General features: G+C 47.3%; 1 protein-coding gene across 1 annotated transcript in view; it reads left to right on the top strand.

Moving 5' to 3' along the window:
* Positions 1-16,775: 16,775 nt before the first annotated feature.
* The window catches only part of LAPTM5 (lysosomal protein transmembrane 5), a 43,246-nt gene continuing 41,512 nt past the window's right edge, over positions 16,776-18,509 (top strand). Inside the window, exon 1 of the mRNA XM_084652256.1 lies at positions 16,776-16,933. Within this exon, the coding sequence (XP_084508382.1) occupies positions 16,856-16,933 (78 nt within the window). The 5' untranslated portion in view covers positions 16,776-16,855. The remainder of the gene's footprint in view (positions 16,934-18,509) is intronic.

Below are 18,509 nucleotides of genomic sequence, written 5' to 3'. Positions count from 1 at the left end.
TCATTGGCAGGTAAACTCAACTAAGATGCTTCTGTTTAGCACAGCAAATGTTACTTTCCACGCATGCCAAGGGGAGCCTTATGGGCCATACTTTTCCTCCCCCTTCACAAGGCCCTTGTCAGTGTGGCTAACACCTAAAAGCTCTCTATGTTCCTAGGTTAGCAAGAACTAAGACTGACATTCATCGTGTGAAACGGGCTCCGTGGCGCTGAGCAAATGTGCCATGTGTTCTGTCATTTCTCACCTATTGTTCTTGGCGGTGTCTGGCTAATAAAAAACAAGCTGTCTGGTGGCTGTAAATGAATGTATCATTTCTGGTTAGGAAGTTGTCAGACAAATGAAGGAGCAAGAGGCAGCCTCCAAACAAGACTTTGCATATGTGTAAATATTTGAAAGGTCATTCAGTTATTCATACGGTATGTTCTGCCAAGTGCTGGTCAGGAAGCACTCACCTTTTCGGTGTCTCCTAATAAATCTTTTGGGGGGATTGCAAATGTAACATCTGATTTCTTCCTTTTGCAGCTAAATAAGCTGTCGTAGGTTGATTCCTTTCTTAAGCAAAATGATTTCTTGTGGGTAAGCAGCGTGGAATGGGACAATTTAGAATGTGGTCTGCACACAAAATTAGTTAACCACCTCAAGGAATCGTGATGACAGATACTTGCGATGAGCAACAAGAATAGGCCCTGAACAAATGTGGGGGTGGGAGATTTGGAGAAGGCAAGACTTTAGTGTGACACAGTTCCACACATTTGTTATTTACCCCTTTGCTGCAAGCAGCAATGCATCAGGACACATTTTTTTTGCTCTGTATTCCACAGATAATGGCCAGTGGTGGGCAGCTTTCTAAAGGTTTGGGATGAGTTGGACCTAAAGCCACCATCCTGGCTAGAGAACCCCCCCCCCAAATAAAGGGTAATTTGGGTTTAGACTTGTACTTCCCAGATGGACCTTGCCTTTGTAATGGGCTGAACCAACCCAGTATGCTTGGAAACTGCAGATCCAGCAGCTGATCAGAATAGACCTGGTGGAACATTTTCAAAAGTGCCTATGTGATTTAGAAGCCACAGGGTGCTGCAGCTGTGCCAGTCTAGCACCTTAGCATAGATACTTGCTACAGTGATGGAAGGGGTTTTCCCACTGCTGTAGTTAATCCACTTTGTGATGGGGTGTTGACCTCACCCCAGCCCTGAAGGGGTTAAGGCCAGCTAGCTCAATGATGCTTAATCAGGAACAACACTCACCTGGACAGGAACAGGTGGGGATGCTATAAAGCTAAGAGGCTGAGAACAGCAGGGGACTTCAGGGTGAAATAGTCTGCAGGAAGGTGTCTTGGAGATTACGGGGTCTGGCAAGAAGCCAAAGGGGGAAGTAGCCAGGGGGAGTGGAGGCAGCTCGGTTGGGTGGCAAACCCAGAGGATAGAAGCAGAAAGCGCGGAAGTAGCAAACAGGTCTGGGAGCAAGTAGACCATAGTTGCGGAGCTTAAGATCCCTGGGCTGGAACATGGAGTAGTGGGCAGGCCTGAGTTCCCCTACCAGCCACTGGGGAAATGGCACCATCTGAGCACTGAATGGAAAGATTGCCTGAAACAGTCTGTATAGAGAGACTTTGATAACCCGGAAGGGGAAAATGCACGATGCCCTGGTCGCAGGGCCAAGCTATGAGGAGAGAACACCCTGAATCGCATATATATAGAGCGAGTGATGGCAGGGAGTGTGAATGAGCAGCAGAAGGGGATGTCTGACCTGGCAAGAGCTAATCCCCAGAGTGGCCAGGAGGAGGTGGACTAGCAGTGAGTGGACCCCATGACACATCCCCGTCAGTGGTGGAAGCTAGGTTGATGGAAGAAGTCTTCCGTTGACCTGGGGTGTCTACAATGGGGCTTAGATTGGCTTAACTATGTCTCTGAAGGGTGTAAATTGCTCTTAGTCCTGAGTGACATAACCAGCTTGACCTAAATTTTAGCTGTAGACCAGGTCTCAGTCTCATTGACTTTCAGCTCCTCAGATTTAGCTCCTCACAGGAACTTAGGCAGCCAACTACCATTGAAACCAACGGAGGTCGGCGCTTAAATACCCTTGAGGATCTGGGTCTAAGTCACTTCTGAAACTGGGACATGGAGTCCTTAGTCACTTAGGTGCTTTTGAAAGTTTTACCCTGGGTCAAAAATGCCACTTAGTTTTTTGGTGAGAAATTTTTTGAAAAATGAGCTTTTTGTTTTTACATTTCGCATGAAACATTTTCGATTTTCAGACAAAAGAACCCGAAAACCCAGATCCTTAATGCTGAATCACTGCCTAGGCCTCTCTCTGGCCCTCTGCCCCAGAGTGAGGATCACCTATGGTGATTTGCTCAAGGCCACAGACACCCTCCTAGCCAGAGATCCCAGATACTTTCCCTGTGTTCTAATTCTTCGACCATCTGAAAAATGGGCTTATAATAATAATAATTCTGAGGATTGCGGGGGAGAGCTCTGCTATGGGAACCAGGATGCCTGGGGTGTATTCCGAGCTCCACCATTGGCACTCTCCTGTTCTTTGCCTCTGTTTCTTCTCCTACCCTGAGTTTATTTCGTTTGTAGACTATTCCTGGACAGGTACTTCACGTTCTTGTGTGTCTGTATAGCACCCAGCATGATGGGGCCCTGATCTTGGATGGAGCCTCCCTGGGTACTATAATACAAAAAATCACTTATTTTCCTCACTGCAGGAGCGGCTGGGGATGACTGCCTTCTCTTTGTGTTTCCATTTCGCTAATCCCCTCTTAACAAACCCCCATGCTAAGAATTAAAAAAAAAAAAAAAGTCATGGAATTAACATGACATTTGCAAGCCATCCCTCCGTTCCTCTGTTTGCGTGTCTCACCCTTTCCCCCAACATGTGCCTGCCTCATGTAGTTAGATTGTAAGTGCTCTGGGGCAGGAACTGTGCACTACTTTGTGTTTGGGCAATGCCTAGCACAAGGGTGCCGGCCTCATTTTCAGTCGTCCACCTAGCACTACTGAAAGACAAATAATAAATCAATAGGAATCATGATTCATTCATTCCTCCTTATAAAGCACTTGCAAGATGAAAACGCTGCCTTCTCTAAAGGCAAAGTATAGTATGGTTCTGGGATTGCTTTAGCAGCATAAGCTTACACAGCACCTTCTTGCACTCTGGCTGGCTTAAAACAATAGAATCACTTTTGTGAGCACTTAAATACATGCAGGGAACTTTTCTGCAGCTAGTTAAAGCATAAAGCATGTAAAACAGGGTATAAAATATAGTGAGGCACATATAAAGCGCAGCTATGTGGACGTGAAGCTTAGTCAAACTGATATAAAATATAATGAAAAGAATGAAGCAGGATGGACATAAATCCTAGTGAGATGAATAAAGCATGTCACATAATGGAGATAGAAAAAGTAGCAAATGGCAAAATACACATCAGCATACACATAAAGCATAATGAACTGATGGATGAAAGTCACATTAATAGATAGATCATTCTTGTCACATACAGTAACTGAGACAATCATCTTTGTCTTCTGCGCCTTCCGTGGGTTCACTGGCATGCAAAGCTGAGGCGTGGGGTTTCCGGTTTCCTTGTGCTGAAACTAATAGTCTGACACTTTCAAACACCTTTCACTAAACGTTATTGTTGGGTTTAAAACCCTTGTTGGCGAGCTCAGCTAGCATTTTAGCAAAACAGGAAGAGATGGGGAATCTAAGGCTTGGTCTGCATTATGAACTATACCAACCTAACCCTAGTGTAGACAGCACTGCTTCGACAGGAGGGCTTCCCCCATCGACATCACTACCTCCTCTCGGGGAAGTGGAGTCCCACACCGAGGGGAGACCCTCCTCTGTTAGCATCAGTAGCATCTTCAGTAAGCGCTTCAGTGGCGCAGCTGTCGTGCCGCAAGTGTAGACAAGCCATAAAATTAATAGGGAAGCTCGGACGTAGTGACCCTAGCTGCTTGAACTCCAGATAGGAAAGAATGGGTTCAGAGAACGCAGCAGGATGAGGGCATTTGGTTTCAGGAGAAGAAATCTGGGGGAATTAAGAATGCTATTGTTATTATTATTTCTTATGGGTATTGAAGTACCACTGAGAAGCCTCAGTCTTGAGCCAGGATCCCGGTGTGCTAGGCGCTGTACAAACACCGAAAGAAGAGATGGTCCATGCCTCAGAGTTTACAGTCTAGTGGGGAATGTGCAGCAAGCGGAGGTATTCAAAAGCGCCAGTGTGGAGGTGGGTAGGAAAGCACTGAAGACGGGGGGGGGGGAGAGGGGGTGGTACAAGGGCATGTGGGCTTAGTAATGGCAGAGCAGGCAGGTTCGACACCTGGCAGAGTGTGGGAAAGGGGTAGGGGAAGGTAAAGGAAATTAAAGGTAACTACCAAAATGAGCTACCTCGTCCATTTTGCTTATGTGCTATTTGGCTGCACTGGACACTTCTTGGTTTCCGCATGGAGTTTAAGGTGTTAGGCACATCTCAGGCCACTCAGGTTATGTGAGACGTGACCCCTGTACCTATGGGACGCCCTGATAGCTGAGATCAGCAGGGGGTACTCTGTATGGAGCTCCCTCAGTATCAGAGTGAGGGAGCTGCGGGCAGCGTGACTGGGGCCTTTCAAGAGTTTCCCTAGTCATCATTAAAGCTCCATTTTCCTACCTTAACTCCATCTGAATGTCACCTTGGTCTGGGAATATGACAAAAAGTGTGGTGCTCCCCCATATACATACTACTGCAAATTTCCTATAGTAATGATTGTTGCAAGCTGGGATATGTACCGCCCCCCTCAGATGGTTATTAGTGTGGCCTAGTGAATGGGGCCCTGGGCTTGTGCCCATGAAACCTGGGTTCTTGTGGTGGCTCTGCCAGTGACTTGCTGTGTGACATTGGTCAAGTCACTTTGCCTCTGTTTCCTCTCCCACCCTTTGTTACCTCTTTGGGACAGGGAGGGTCTCGCACGATGTGTTTGTGCAGTGCTCTTGACCTTGGTTGGGGAATCTAGTAATAGTCCTCAGACATCCGTAGGTTCCTCAGATTCAACTCAGCCCTGCATTATGTTGGCTTCCTATGTTTTTGTCCTATGCTTGTACAGCCCCTAGCACGATGGTCACGACTAGGGTACCTAGGCACTAGGATGATATAAATAAATAATAATAATAATAACCTCAGCTATAAGTTAAAAGGTGCCCTTCTTTGCCAGGGAAGAGTCCGAATGTTAACACTGCTTCCACTGCTATAGCACTGGGCCAGAGTGAACTGTGATCTGTTCCAGCAAGGATGAAGAGAGCTCTTCATAGAATCATAGAATATCAGAACTGCTGCCTAGCCATTCAGTCCCTAGTCTGTAGCAGTGCATGGGATTCTTCCATCCTAAGTGCAGGACTCTGCACTTGTCCTTGTTGAACCTCATCAGATTTCTTTTGGCCCAATCCTCTAATTTGTCTAGGCCCCTCTGTATCCTATCCCTACCCACCAGCATATCTACCTCTCCTCCCAGTTTAGTGTCATCTGCAAACTTGCTGAGGGTGCAATCCATCCATGCCATCTGCAGAAAACGACCTAGGGGTTACGGTGGACGAGAAGCTGGATATGAGTCAACAGTGTGCCCTTGTTGCCAAGAAAGCCAATGGCATTTTGGGATGTATAAGTAGAGGCATTGCCAGCAGATTGAGGGACGTGATCTTTCCCCTCTATTCGGCATTGGTGAGGCCTCATCTGGAGTACTGTGTCCAGTTTTGGGCCCACACTACAAGAAGGATGTGGAAAAATTGGAAAGCGTCCAGCGGAGGGCAACAAAAATGATTAGGGGACTGGAACACATGACTTATGAGGAGAGGCTGAGGGAACTGGGATTGTTTAGTGTGTGGAAGAGAAGAATGAGGGGGGATTTGATAGCTGCTTTCAACTACCTGAAAGGGGGTTCCAAAGAGGATGGCTCTAGACTGTTCTCAGTGGTAGCAGATGACAGAATGAGGAGTAATGGTCTCAAGTTGCAGTGGGGGAGGTTTAGGTTGGATATTAGGAAAAACTTTTTCACTAGGAGGGTGGTGAAGCACTGGAATGTGTTACCTAGGGAGGTGGTGGAATCTCCTTCCTTAGAAGTTTTTAAGGTGAGGCTTGACAAAGCCCTGGCTGGGATGATTTAATTGGGGAATGGTCCTGCTTTGAGCAGGGGGTTGGACTAGATGACCTCCTGAGGTCCCTTCCAACCCTGATATTCTATGATTCTAAGATCCTCCAGATCATTAATGAAGATATTGAACAAAACCAGCCCGAGGACCAACCCTTGGGGCACTCCACTTGATACCGGATGCCAACTAGACATGGAGCCATTGATCACTACCCGTTGAGCCTGACAATCTAGCCAGCTTTCTATCCACCTTATAGTCCATTCATCCAGCCCATACTTCTTTAACTTGTTGGCAAGAATACTGTGGGAGACCGTGTCAAATCTTTGCTAAAGTCAAGGAACAACACGTCCACTGCTTTTCCCTCATCCACAGAGGCAGTTATCTTGTCATAGAAGGCAATTATATTAGTCAGGAATGACTTGCCCTTGGTGAATCCATGCTGACTGTTTCTGATCACTTTCCTCTCCTTTAAGTGCTTCAGAATTGATTCCTTGAGGACCTGCTCCATGATTTTTCCAGGGACTGAGGTGAGGCTGACTGGCCTGTAGCTCCCCAGATCCTCCTTCTTCCCTTTTTTAAAGATGGGCACTACATTAGCCTTTTTCCAGTCGTCCGGGACCTCCCCTGATCGCCATGAGTTTTTAAAGATAATGGCCAATGGCTCTGCAATCACATCTGCCAACTCCTTTAGCACCCTCGGATGCAGCGCATCCATCCCCATAGACTTGTGTTCGTCCACCTTTTCCAAATAGTCCCAAACCACTTCTTTCTCCACAGAGGGCTGGTCACCTCCTCCCCATGCTGTGCTGCCCAGAGCAGCAGTCTGGGAGCTGACCTTGTTAGTGAAGACAGAGGCAAAAAAAGCATTGAGTACATTAGCTTTTTCCACATCCTCTGTCACTAGGTTGCCTCCCTCATTCAGTAAGGGGCCCACACTTTCCTTGACTTTCTTCTTGTTGCTAACATACCTGAAGAAACCCTTCTTGTTACTCTTAACAGCTCTTGCTAGCTGCAACTCCAAGTGTTATTTAACTTCTTGATTTCACTCCTGCATGCCCGAGGAATATTTTTATACTCTTCCCTGGTCATTTGTCCAATATTCCATTTCTTGTAAGCCTCTTTTTGTGTTTAAGATCAGCAAGGATTTCACTGTTAAGCCAAGCTGGTCGCCTGCCATATTTACTATTCTTTCTGCACATCGGGATGGTTTGTCCCTGCAACCTCAATAAGGATTCTTCACAATACAGCCAGCTCTCCTGGACTCCTTTCCCCCTCATGTTATTCTTCCAGGGGATCCTGCCCATCAGTTCCCTGAGGGAATCAAAGTCTGCTTTTCTGAAGTCCAGGGTCCGTATTCTGCTGCTCTCCTATCTTCCCTGTGTCAGGATCCTGAACTCGACCATCTCGTGGTCACTGTCTCCCAGGTTCCGGTCCACTTTTGCTTCCCCTACTAATTCTTCCCGGTTTGTGAGCAGCAGGTCAAGAAGAGCTCTGTCCCTAGTTGGTTCCTCCAGCACTTGCACCAGGAAATTGTCCCCTGCACTTTCCAAAAACTTCCTGGATTGTCTGTGCACCATTGTATTGCTCTCCCAGCAGATATCAGGGTGATTGAAGTCTCCCTTGAGAACCAGGGCCTGCGATCTAGTAACTTCTGTTAGTTGCCGGAAGAAAGCCTCATCCACCTCATCCCCCTGGTCTGGTAGTCTATAGCAGACTCCCACCATGACATCACCCTTGTTGCTCACGCTTCTAAACTTAATCCAGAGACACTCAGGTTTTTCTGCAGTTTCATAGCAGAGCTCTGAGCAGTCATACTGCTCTCTTACATACAATGCAACTCCCCCACCTTTTCTGCCCTGCCTGTCCTTCCTGAACAATTTATATCCATCCATGACAGTACTCCAGTCATGTGAGTTATCCCACCAAGTCTCTGTTATTCCAATCACTTCATAATTCCTTGACTGTGCCAGGACTTACAGTTTCCCAGGCTTCTTGCATTTGTGTATAGGCACTTGAGATAACTCGCTGGTCGTCCCTCTTTCTCAGTATGAGCCCTCCCCTCTCGCACGCTCCTGCTCGTGCTTCCTCCCGGTATCCCACATCCCCACTTACCTCAGGGCTTTGGTCTCCTTCCCTCGGTGAACCTAGTTTAAAGCCCTCTTCACTAGGTTAGCCAGCCTCCTTGCGAAGATGCTCTTCCGTCTCTTCATTAGGTGGAGCCCGTCTCTGCCTAGCACTCCTCCTTCTTGGAACACCATCCCACGGTCAAAGAATCCAAAGCCTTCTCTCCACCACCTGCGTAGCCATTCGTTGACTTCCACGATTCGACGGTCTCTACCCAGGCCTTTTCCTTCAACAGGGAGGTTGGACGAGAAGACCATTTGCACCTCAAACTCCTTTATCCTTCTTCCCAGAGCCACGTAGTCTGCAGTGATTCTCTCAAGGTCATTCTTGGCAGTATCATTGGTGCCCATGTGGAGGAGCAGGAAGGGGTAGCAATCCGAGGGCTTGATGAGTCTCGGCAGTTTCTCCATCAGATCGTGAATCCTAGCTCCTGGCAAGCAGCAGACTTCTCAGTTTTCACGGTCGGGGCGGCAGATAGATGACTCAGTCCCCCTGAGGAGAGAGTCCCCAACCACCACCACCCGCCTCCTTCTCTTGGGACCGGTGGTCGTGGAACCCCCATCCCTAGGACAGTGCATCTCATGCCTTCCAATCGGCGGAGTCTCCTTCTGTTCCCTTCCCTCAGATGTATCATCTAGTCCACTCTCCACATGAGTACCTGTGGAGAGAACATGAAAACGGTTGCTTATTTATATCTGCATAGCTGCAGGGGCCTCTCATTTCTGCTGAATCTTTGGACAGTTGCATCTTCCCGAGCTGCCCTTGCTCACTGTACGTGAATGGAAAATGCATTTATCTTTCTAATTAAAAGACTGTATAGGCAGGAGTCGTTTGCCGGTTTTTGGTTCACCAAACCCTCATCAATTCCCAGCAATAGATGAAGCTTGAGCCTGACTCACTTCAAATGGAATTTAGAGTGGCAGAGCCGAGTGCCAGCATCTGACTGAGATTTATTGCTCTCCTGGAGTGCCGTGGTGCTTCTTTGGGTCCTGCTGTCACATTGTTATTTGGCTGCCTCTAAATGCAAATACATCAGTCAATGCTGTGAAGCAAGCTGGTCAGGAACTATGGAAGATACTTTTCTGATTGGCTGGGATCACGCGCTGGAACTGAACATGATTGGGGTCAAGTGGAAATTGAGTGACCCTTAAAAGAAGGGTGTCTAGAGGGCGCACAGTTAAGTCACTGAGCTAAGACTCAAGAGGCTTGGGTTCATTTCTTAGCTCAGTCCCAGGCTTCTCATGTGACTCGGGGCACGTGGTGTAATTTCTCTGTACCTTATTTCCTCATCTGAAAAGTCAGGATAGTGAGCCTCACTTTTGTCTCCTGACACTTTAAACGCTTGCCAGAAGATCTCCTGCATTCTTCAGGGATTTACCTCAGAGAGTGGTGCGGCCATGTGACTATTTGTGAAAGATGCATATAAATGTAAGCAGGAAAAAAAATAAGCTCAAGGCAACGTTGCAGTTCTGGCCTCCTCACAGGGTTTGACCCCGGTTCCACTCTCAGCTACACTGGTGTGAATCCAGAGGAGCTCCGCTGAACTCAGTGATGTTGGTCTATGAGAGCAGCATGTGGTTCATTGGGTTTAATCTTTCCTTGTGTCAAGGCTCTCACCTAAGAATTCTGCCTTTGGGGGGTCTCACCAAAGGCCTGATGGGAAAGACTCCCATTGACTTCAAGGCGGGGTTGGATCTGTTTAGAATTTGGTGAGGCGCTGTCTCAGGGCTGAGGCTTTGCTAATTCAAACTCTGTCCAACTGCATCCTTTGCTTGAGAAAGCTCATCTTGAGTTGAATTCCTTCCAGGGAGAAGCAGGTAACAGGGCCCCGAAAGAGAGTACAAAATGTATATCCTTAGTGCTACAAAAACAGTGTTGTGTTTCCTCTGTGCACCCTGACTTCCTACCGCACTGATCTTCCAGCAAAATGTCTCTGTTTGTCCCTCCAGATGTCTGAAGGCCTCGGAATGCAGACTGCTGAAAAGGGCCCCTCAGGATAATACCATTCCCGGGATCCATAGTCCAAATATTCAGTGGCTTTCAGTCAGTGCTGGACTATTTGAAGCCAATGGCTCAGCCTGGGCCATACTTTCTATTTGTTTTTACACGTTGTGAACTAAGTTTGGTTACAGTATGTTTGAGCGTGGTGCAGCACACAAGCAGGCCTCTGTCTGCCTCTAAAAGGACAAGGGGGTTTCGAAAGGAAAACATGCTTTCCTAGGGATGCCAGGTTCACATAATGAATAAGCTTTTTATTTGATCAGCAACTACTTGATCTTCTTGAACCTTCATTCATATGGGCCCAGAAACTGGTCTGTAGGAAGGCATGGAGAAGGAATCTCGACAGAAAACAGAAGGCCTCAAATGGGGAAGAAACATAAAATCTCCATTTGCAACTAATTTTTAAATGGAAGAAGTTTAATAAGATCAACGCTTTTTTTTTAAAACTCAAGCACAGAATATATCCACAGAGACACTTCAGCCATTACTGTGGCTTGGCTTAAATCTACCAGGCCTTGTGGTTTGTTATCTTAAAAGTTAGTAGAGTCGGGCCCTACCCTCAAAGTTAGGATCTGGATCAGAACTTTCCTGCAGTCTGAAGGAGTTTGGATCTAGTGTTCTAGTATGGATCTATCGCTGAGTCTTTGTAGCTGCATTTTTTTCCCATAGTACATTGAGCCTCAGACAAGCAACGTTCTATTTCCTACTTGGCTCCTGGCTTGATGGGTGACCTTGAATAAGTCATTTTATTTTTTGTGCCTCAGTTTCCCTGTCTGTAAAATGGGAATGATAGTGCCAACCCACCTAAAGTCAATGGATGAAAATTGTTTTCTATGAATGTTCCAAAGTAACTAGTGGTTTTAGGGACCTCAATTTCTAGGGGTCCAAATTGAAACATATTAAAGGGGCCTGATTCTCAGACAGCACAGAGCACACACCCAAAAATTGAGGCATCCAAAATCACTAGTTACTGTGGAATATTAGTCACTTGGGAATTGGTTCCTAGCAAATAAGAAGGGTCCCAAGCTTCCAGTGGAACTTAGACAAAACCTAACTGATTTCAGTGGAGCCAGGATTTCACGTCTGGTAACACAATACGAAAAAAACACTGTATGTAGAAACAATGAGGAGTCCTTGTGGCGCCTTAGAGACTAACAAATTTATTTGGGCATAAGCTTTCGTGGGCTAAAACCCACTTCATCAGATGCATGAAGTGAAAAATACAGTAGGCAGGTATAAATATACAGCACATGAAAAGATGGGAGTTGCCTTACCAAGTGGCGGGGGCAGGGGGTCAATGCTAACGAGACAATTCAATTAAGGTGAAGTGGCCTATACTCAACAGTTGACAAGAAGGGGTGATACCAAGGGAGGGAAAAATCACTTTTGTAGTTCTAATGAGGCCAATGCAATCAAGGTGGCCCATTTCAAAGTTGACAAGAAGGTGTGGGTATCAGCAGAGGGAAATTAGTTTTTGTTTGAAATGGCCCCTGAGCCAAAAAAATCCATTATTTGCTCAGCCATAGTCAGCTTGTGACCAGTGATGTGAGCTTGTGCAAGTCAGGTCACCTTTCCGTGCCTCAGTTTCTCCATTTGTAAAATGGGGATATTCCCCTTCCTTTGTGAAGCTCTTTGAGGTCTATGGGTGAAAAGCCTTGGAGACAGGGCTGGCTCTACCTTTTTTGCCACCCCAAGCAGCAAAGCAAAAAGAAAAGCGGCCGCCGAAGAAGAAAAAATGAAAAAGCTGCGGCCGGCGTGCCGCCGAGGGAGGCGTGCCCCTCCCCGAGAACGGCCGGTGTGCCGCCAAGGGAGGCGTGCCCCGCCCTGAGAACGGCCGGCGTGCCGCCCCTTCTGATTTCCTTTGCTGGTGCCGAGGGCCGGCCCTGCTTGGAGAAGAACTAAACGAAGCTGGTATTTACATCTGGATGGGCCCACATTCCTGCAGGCTGAGGTGGGGCCCTGTTTGAGTTTTGTCATGAAATGTAGGCAGAAGGCAAAGCAAGGGGAGACTGACTATTGGGGAGCAGAGACCAGGGTTCCCACCTCTGAGATACAAAAACTGGGCACATCTGGGACGATCCTGAGCTCCTAAAACTTGCCCACTGGCTGTATGCACTGAGCACCCTGGCAGATTTACCAGGATGGCACCTCAAGAAAAGGATGATCCTGGAAAAATCCAGACAGGTGGCAACCCTCGCAAAGACGACTGCTCCTCCCCACCAAGGACCCCAGCAAGGGCTGGTTTCTACCGAGCTGCTGCCCAGAGCTGGAGTCACCCTACAGTTAGCTAAATTCAGAGGGAAAGTGTATGTTAGTGCAATTTCCACTTTCTTCCAGCGCTCTCAGGCATCAAGAATCTTTTTACACTTATTCTGACACCCTTATTTAGACTCCTCTCCACCCACCAATGCGTATCTTGCAGGGCTCGTGCAGGTTGTCCTAATACATATGGAACCCCAGTACTTCTTAAGCAAGAGGCATTTACTGGAGAGAACAGAGAGAAGCTATAAACCCAATGACTTCTCTGTTTTTGTCTCTGGCCAGACACAGCTCCCCTTCCTGGAACTTTCAATACAGCACAGAGACACCTGGTGGCAGCGTGGCATAAGTGCAAGCAAAGATCATCACACAAGTCACTACAGAGTTTGGCCCCTCTGCATTATATGTTGGGGTATTTTACACACCGAAGAGCTGGAGGGAGGAGTCTAAAATGAAGCGACACACCTGGGGCCAGAACAAATGAGTGCAGCAAGAACAGCAGCTTATAACTAGATGGAGAAAGGCAAAAATTAATGTAGCCCCCAGATTAATTTAATTTACATCTTTTACCCTGTACCGATGGTACTTTTATAGCCCCTATTACCATAGTACCTGAGCACTTCACAACCTGTAATGCACCTATCCTCACCACACCTTGTGAGGTAGGGAAGTTCGATCACCCACATTTTACAGACTGGGAACTGAGGAGAGATCCTCACTGTAACCAATGGGAGTTAGGCACCTCAACACCTTTCAGGGTGTGGGTCAGAGAGGGTGTGTCCACACTGCAATGAAACACCCACAACTGGCCCAGGTCAGCTGACTCAGGCTCATGGAGCTATAAAATTGCTGTATAGTCATTCGGGCTGGAGCCTGGGCTCTGGGATCCTCCACCCTCATGGGGTCCCAGAGCCCAGGTTCCAGCCTGAGCCCAAATGTCTACATTGCAATTTTGTAGCCCTGCAACGTCAGTCCCAGGCAACTGTGGGTGTTACATTGCAGTATAGACACACCCTGAGACTAAATGAGCTGCCCCAAGGACACCTAAGGAGTCTGTAGCACTGCAGGGACTGGAACATAAAGCTCCTGAGTACTAAACTGACGCCTAAGGGCAAACGCGTAGCTGAAATGAGACACCCTTATGTATCAGTAAGTGGGTGTATATAGCGCTAAGGGTCTCTACATAAGAATTCTTAGATCTGAAGGCCAGAAGGGGCCATGTCATCTGACCTTCTGTATAACACACAGGCTAACATGCACTTCCTTCTCCACTTTTGCCCCAGGATTTGAACCAGAAGCCAAGACCATCCCCTAGACCAATAGGCTGGCTATAAAGGGAGCTAAGTCACACCTCCTCACGTGTCTCCTCTGACGCACTAATGGTTCCTGCCATTTACTGCACTTGCTGTCTGGTACGATCGACGCCTGCGCTGTATTTCGGGAAAGTATGTATGACTGAAGCCTGGCTAAATCAAGCTTTGAGGGCTCCCAGCTCTGCTTGGGAGTGCAAAGCATGGGGTGGGTGCAAGCAGCTTCCCCCAGCATTTGTGCATCTGCACAGAGGGCTGGGCACAACTCTGCTCCTGGTGCTCCCACTGTGTGAGGAGAGAAGGAGTTTGGCACTGCCCGTGCTGCAAGGCCCTGCCCTCTTCCCACCCAACCAGCCAGAGGAGCGAAGCCAGAGCAGGAAGGGGTATTGTTAACGGATGTAACAGTAGGTGAGGTCCCCAGTGCACCCCCGATCCTGACCCTGCGGGCTGCCCTAATTTGCTCCCGTCTGCCCAAAGCCCATGTGGGAGTCAGGGAAATGCAGGGACATGTGACCAGGACTGCCAACCCCAGCCATTCAAAATTCATAAGTAAGGCCCCCCAAAACGAGATAGGCTTAAAAATAATGAGATTTAAAAATAATGATAACTGTTGGGTTCTTTGTCTACTGCTCCGCTAAGTCCCACTTGGGTCATGTTTTCCAGCTTTGCTCTGCAACCAAGAAGCCTGGAATCTTTCTTTGGTTTTTAAAATGAAAGCGGAGATTCTACTAAAATCACATGACTCCAAGAGCTGGAGGTTTGAGAAAAAACACCAAATATTGTGAGACTGAGAATAAAACCATGAGAGTTGGCCACTCTGCAGGGCTACACTGGCCATGTCCCCTCCCAGACCCCAGGCACCTCTGACATGCCCTGGAAAGGCCTTGGCTGCTGCAAAGATCCCCATGCTGGAGGTGTTTTCTGTGGGCAAGGGACTGGGCATATGGCTGATTTACGCCCAGATTATTCTGGCGCAGGTAGGGTGGCCAGGAGCCTGGTTTTCAACCGGAAAGTCTGATCAAGACCTGATAGCAGGCCCTCTTAGAGGTCCAGAGAGGCCCAGGCTGCTTCCAGATTTTGAGGTCCCTAGCCATAACAAAAATAAAAAATGATGACACATGAAAACAAAATAAGGCACCAAAAAAAGAGTGAGACATAATTTGAATATTTTTTTAGTTAACAAATGCTTTTCTAGCCTTTTTCTGTGCAAATGCACTAATTATTGAGGAAAAATCTAGCTTTCGTGCAGTGTCACAGTTGATACTAAGCATGGCGAGACCGTTCAAACGCTCTTGTCCCATAGTGGAACAGTGATAGTTCTTTACCTGCTTCAACACATTGCAGGTGCGTTCACCTGAAGCCAATGATGCAGGCAAACTGACAAAAATACGCAATGCAATTGTAATATTAGGAAACACCCCAGAGTGTCCAAGTTCGAATTCTCACACATAAATAATTCCTTAGGCAACTACATGTAAAACTGTAAAGACACTAAAATGCAACAATTCTCTACTTTTCAACACTCATTTGACCCAGCACCAGCCACTAGTAGTGGTTTGTTTATATAATCAGCTGGTCTGAGAGGACACATTCATCACGGTCTAATCTTTTGTCATCAGAACCAATATATTTTTATTAATATTTATGAACATTTTAAACTCTTTAATATGACAAAATCTAGATCAGTTAACAAAAAACGTATGTCTTTTACCAAATCACATCTCTTAGTTGCTTAAATTTGCAGCTCTAAGCTGAGAGCATGTGTCCGATAGGGATGCTCATAAAAACAAGTTGCGAAACTTATCAAATGTCAAAACATTAACAAGTGTCTAAATTTGAGGCCCCCTTTGAGCGTGAGGCCCAAGCTAAATGGCCCTCCTGCCCCCCCCGCCTCCGATTGGCCCTGCCTGACAGTGTCTGGTCAGATCTATTGACCGGAAACACAAGTCCAGTTACTGAGGTCGGGGGAGGTGGGAAGGCCCCAAGTCAGCATCCACACCAGCCCCTACTTAGCAAGGGCTGCCTCCTACCTGCTTTGGGAAGCTGCAGCTCCCAGCCCCGGCTCTGCAGATGGGTCCCTCCTGACCCAGGTGGGGGGATGAAAGGGGAAAAACAGTGAGTGACAGAGTGAAGGTGAGAAGAGGCATAGATGGGGGCGGGTCCTCAGGGGAAGAGGTAGGGCAGGGCTTTGGGGGGAAAAGGCGGGGAAGGGGAAGTTCCGGCACTCCTGCTGGAGTGTCTGTTTTTTAAATATTACCAAGTTGGCAACCCTTGGGTGACCTAGGGCAGCCATGAATTGGGCCCATTTTTCTTGCGCTGATGATAGACAATCACCTTCTCACCCTCTCTGCCAGCCATGGCCCAAAGCCACAAGATTGCCCTAAAGCCCACATGCCATTATGACACATGCATACTGAGGGTAGGGTTCATGTAGAGGGTGATGACTTATCATATACCCAGCACTGGGCACCTGGGTGCACTGTGCTGTACATGGGTTAGGTCAATTACAAAACTACCATGGTGAGGCTTAGAGAATCACATTTTCAAGGATGATCACAATGCATAAATCATTTGCAAGATGGCTACTTGTGTGTGTGTGTGAATGCTCCTCGGATTTCCATGAAAAATGTCTGGGCACCTGCAGGGTTGGTGGAATGGATGCTTTGTTGTTGATGTTGTTGTCTTTACTCTGGACCCTGCAATAATAGATTTTCTTTTAAGGGGAATTTGCTGACATTTTCATAGTTTGGGCCAAGGTTTGCAAATGTGGGGGCTCAAATTAGTCTCCTAAATCCTTATTTAATCACTTAAAGGCAATATTTAGACATCAGCTGCTTTCAACATGATTTTGTTTTCTCTTGCATTTGGAAATCTCAGAGACCTCATGTGACTCTGGAGATGACTTGACACATTTATAGACCAGGAAGGAAGTTGAGCAACAAGATGTTACATTGCATTGCTTGGTCTCTCTAGTGCAGCTGCCTCGGATTCAGCAGCTGGAGCTCCACAACAGACGAAAGGAATCAAAAATGTCCCCCCAGACGCCCCCGAAATGTTGCTGTTTCAACATTAAGACTGGAACAGTCACTCTTGGCATCTACCATGTGGTAAGTTACGAAATACAAGGACAGATAGGAAAGCTATAAACTGGGAAATCAAACAGTTCCCAAAGTGTTGACTTTTCTGTGTTCCTGAGAGGTGGGGGAAGGCCTATGATTTAAGAGCAATGGACAAGAGAGGGGAAAAAAGAAACCTACTGTGCTGATAGTTTTCTGAACTAGGTTCTTCTGCCAGAGCTGATGGAAATTCACCGCACTTCCTGTTTTTCCTCTGCTGCTCGAGTATGAGCCTTTGCACTTGCAGTCGGCGCTGTGAATCCTACAAGTTTTCAGTGTAGACAGGCGGATCCATTGGTTGCAAATTGTACAGTGAGATGACAATACAAAGGGTTGTGTAAAAGTTAAGGTTAGGAATCTATAGTGGGGTGTGGGCATGCATGTGTGTATGGATCAGAGCTATAAACAGTATCTAGGTAAAATTGTGAATGTCTTTAATTTCTCTAACAGCTTTTAGACATTGTACCCGGTTCTCAGTTGGTTTCTCTTTGAATCTTATGTCTCTGTTAAGTTGCCGTGGCTGTCCTGGGAGGATTAGCGCTGTGTGTGTGTGTGCGGGGGGGGGGGGGGGGATAGGGTGTGGCTGGGGGGGTCTCTGCTGTTGTAAGTGCTGCTTGGTGACATAGTTAGAGTAGCTTTCTGGTGGATGTAACTTATGCTGAGGTTATGACACATTGCATAGTCAGCCCAGGATTGGGGGAGTACAAAAATGGCTTCAAATCACCTCTCCAGTTGCCCTGCACACCTTTTGAGCACAACCAAGGAGCGGGGCCTCGAGAGGTCGCCCGGTTGGCAGCGGGACACTGTGGGTTTTAGGCCACTTGTTGCACTGGGAAGGGGTGGGGTGGTTGCGCTGCAGTGGGTGTCCCGGTTCCTCTGCCGGAGAGGGGGTGTCACCATCCATTGGCAGGGTGCAGCATGCCGGAACAGCACTCCTCCATGGTGCTGATGGGTGCGCCGCCCACGAGCACTGCATCGGTTGGCTGGCTTGCCAGACTCCCCAGTGCTCTGCAGCTGCGTCACCTCTCCCAGCACAAAGCCACAGCTTAAAAGCAACACACAGGTCCGCAGTTTTCAGGTCCACAGTGTATCTATGGAGTCATCCCAGTATAGGGCTAGATGTTCAGCTGGTGTAAATTGGTGTCGCTCCATTGATTTCAGGGCAACTATGCTGAATTGCACCCACTGAGATTTGGCCCATGTTTAATGGGAAGTCACTGTGGAAGCTTGAATTGCCCCAGTCACTAAGATTCCATTTATAGGCAGATTATAAAGGGTTAATACGTGAGCAACAGATTTTATAAGCATGCTACAAACAGGAGTGGTGTGTGTTATTGATGGTTATAAGCTCATCAATAGAAGGTGACGTTGATGGTTATAAGCAACCTATTGAGCTGTCGGATTCTGTAGCAGCATTGCCAAAGCCAAGTGCTCACAGATGATGCATCAGGCCCCAAAATACCCTGAGACTAGTTTAAAAATCCTGAGATTTTAAAACATCAGTTTCTTTGCATTCGGGTTGTTGGGCCTTTAGGGTACAGGCCCATCATGCTTTTCGGCTTTTCTC

Source organism: Lepidochelys olivacea, assembly GCF_965140295.1.
Source record: "Lepidochelys olivacea isolate rLepOli2 genome assembly, chromosome: 19".
In the NCBI taxonomy this organism is placed as follows: domain Eukaryota; kingdom Metazoa; phylum Chordata; order Testudines; family Cheloniidae; genus Lepidochelys; species Lepidochelys olivacea.
The sequence above is the reverse complement of the archived record's forward strand: the minus strand, read 5'-3'. Positions and strand labels throughout refer to the sequence as shown.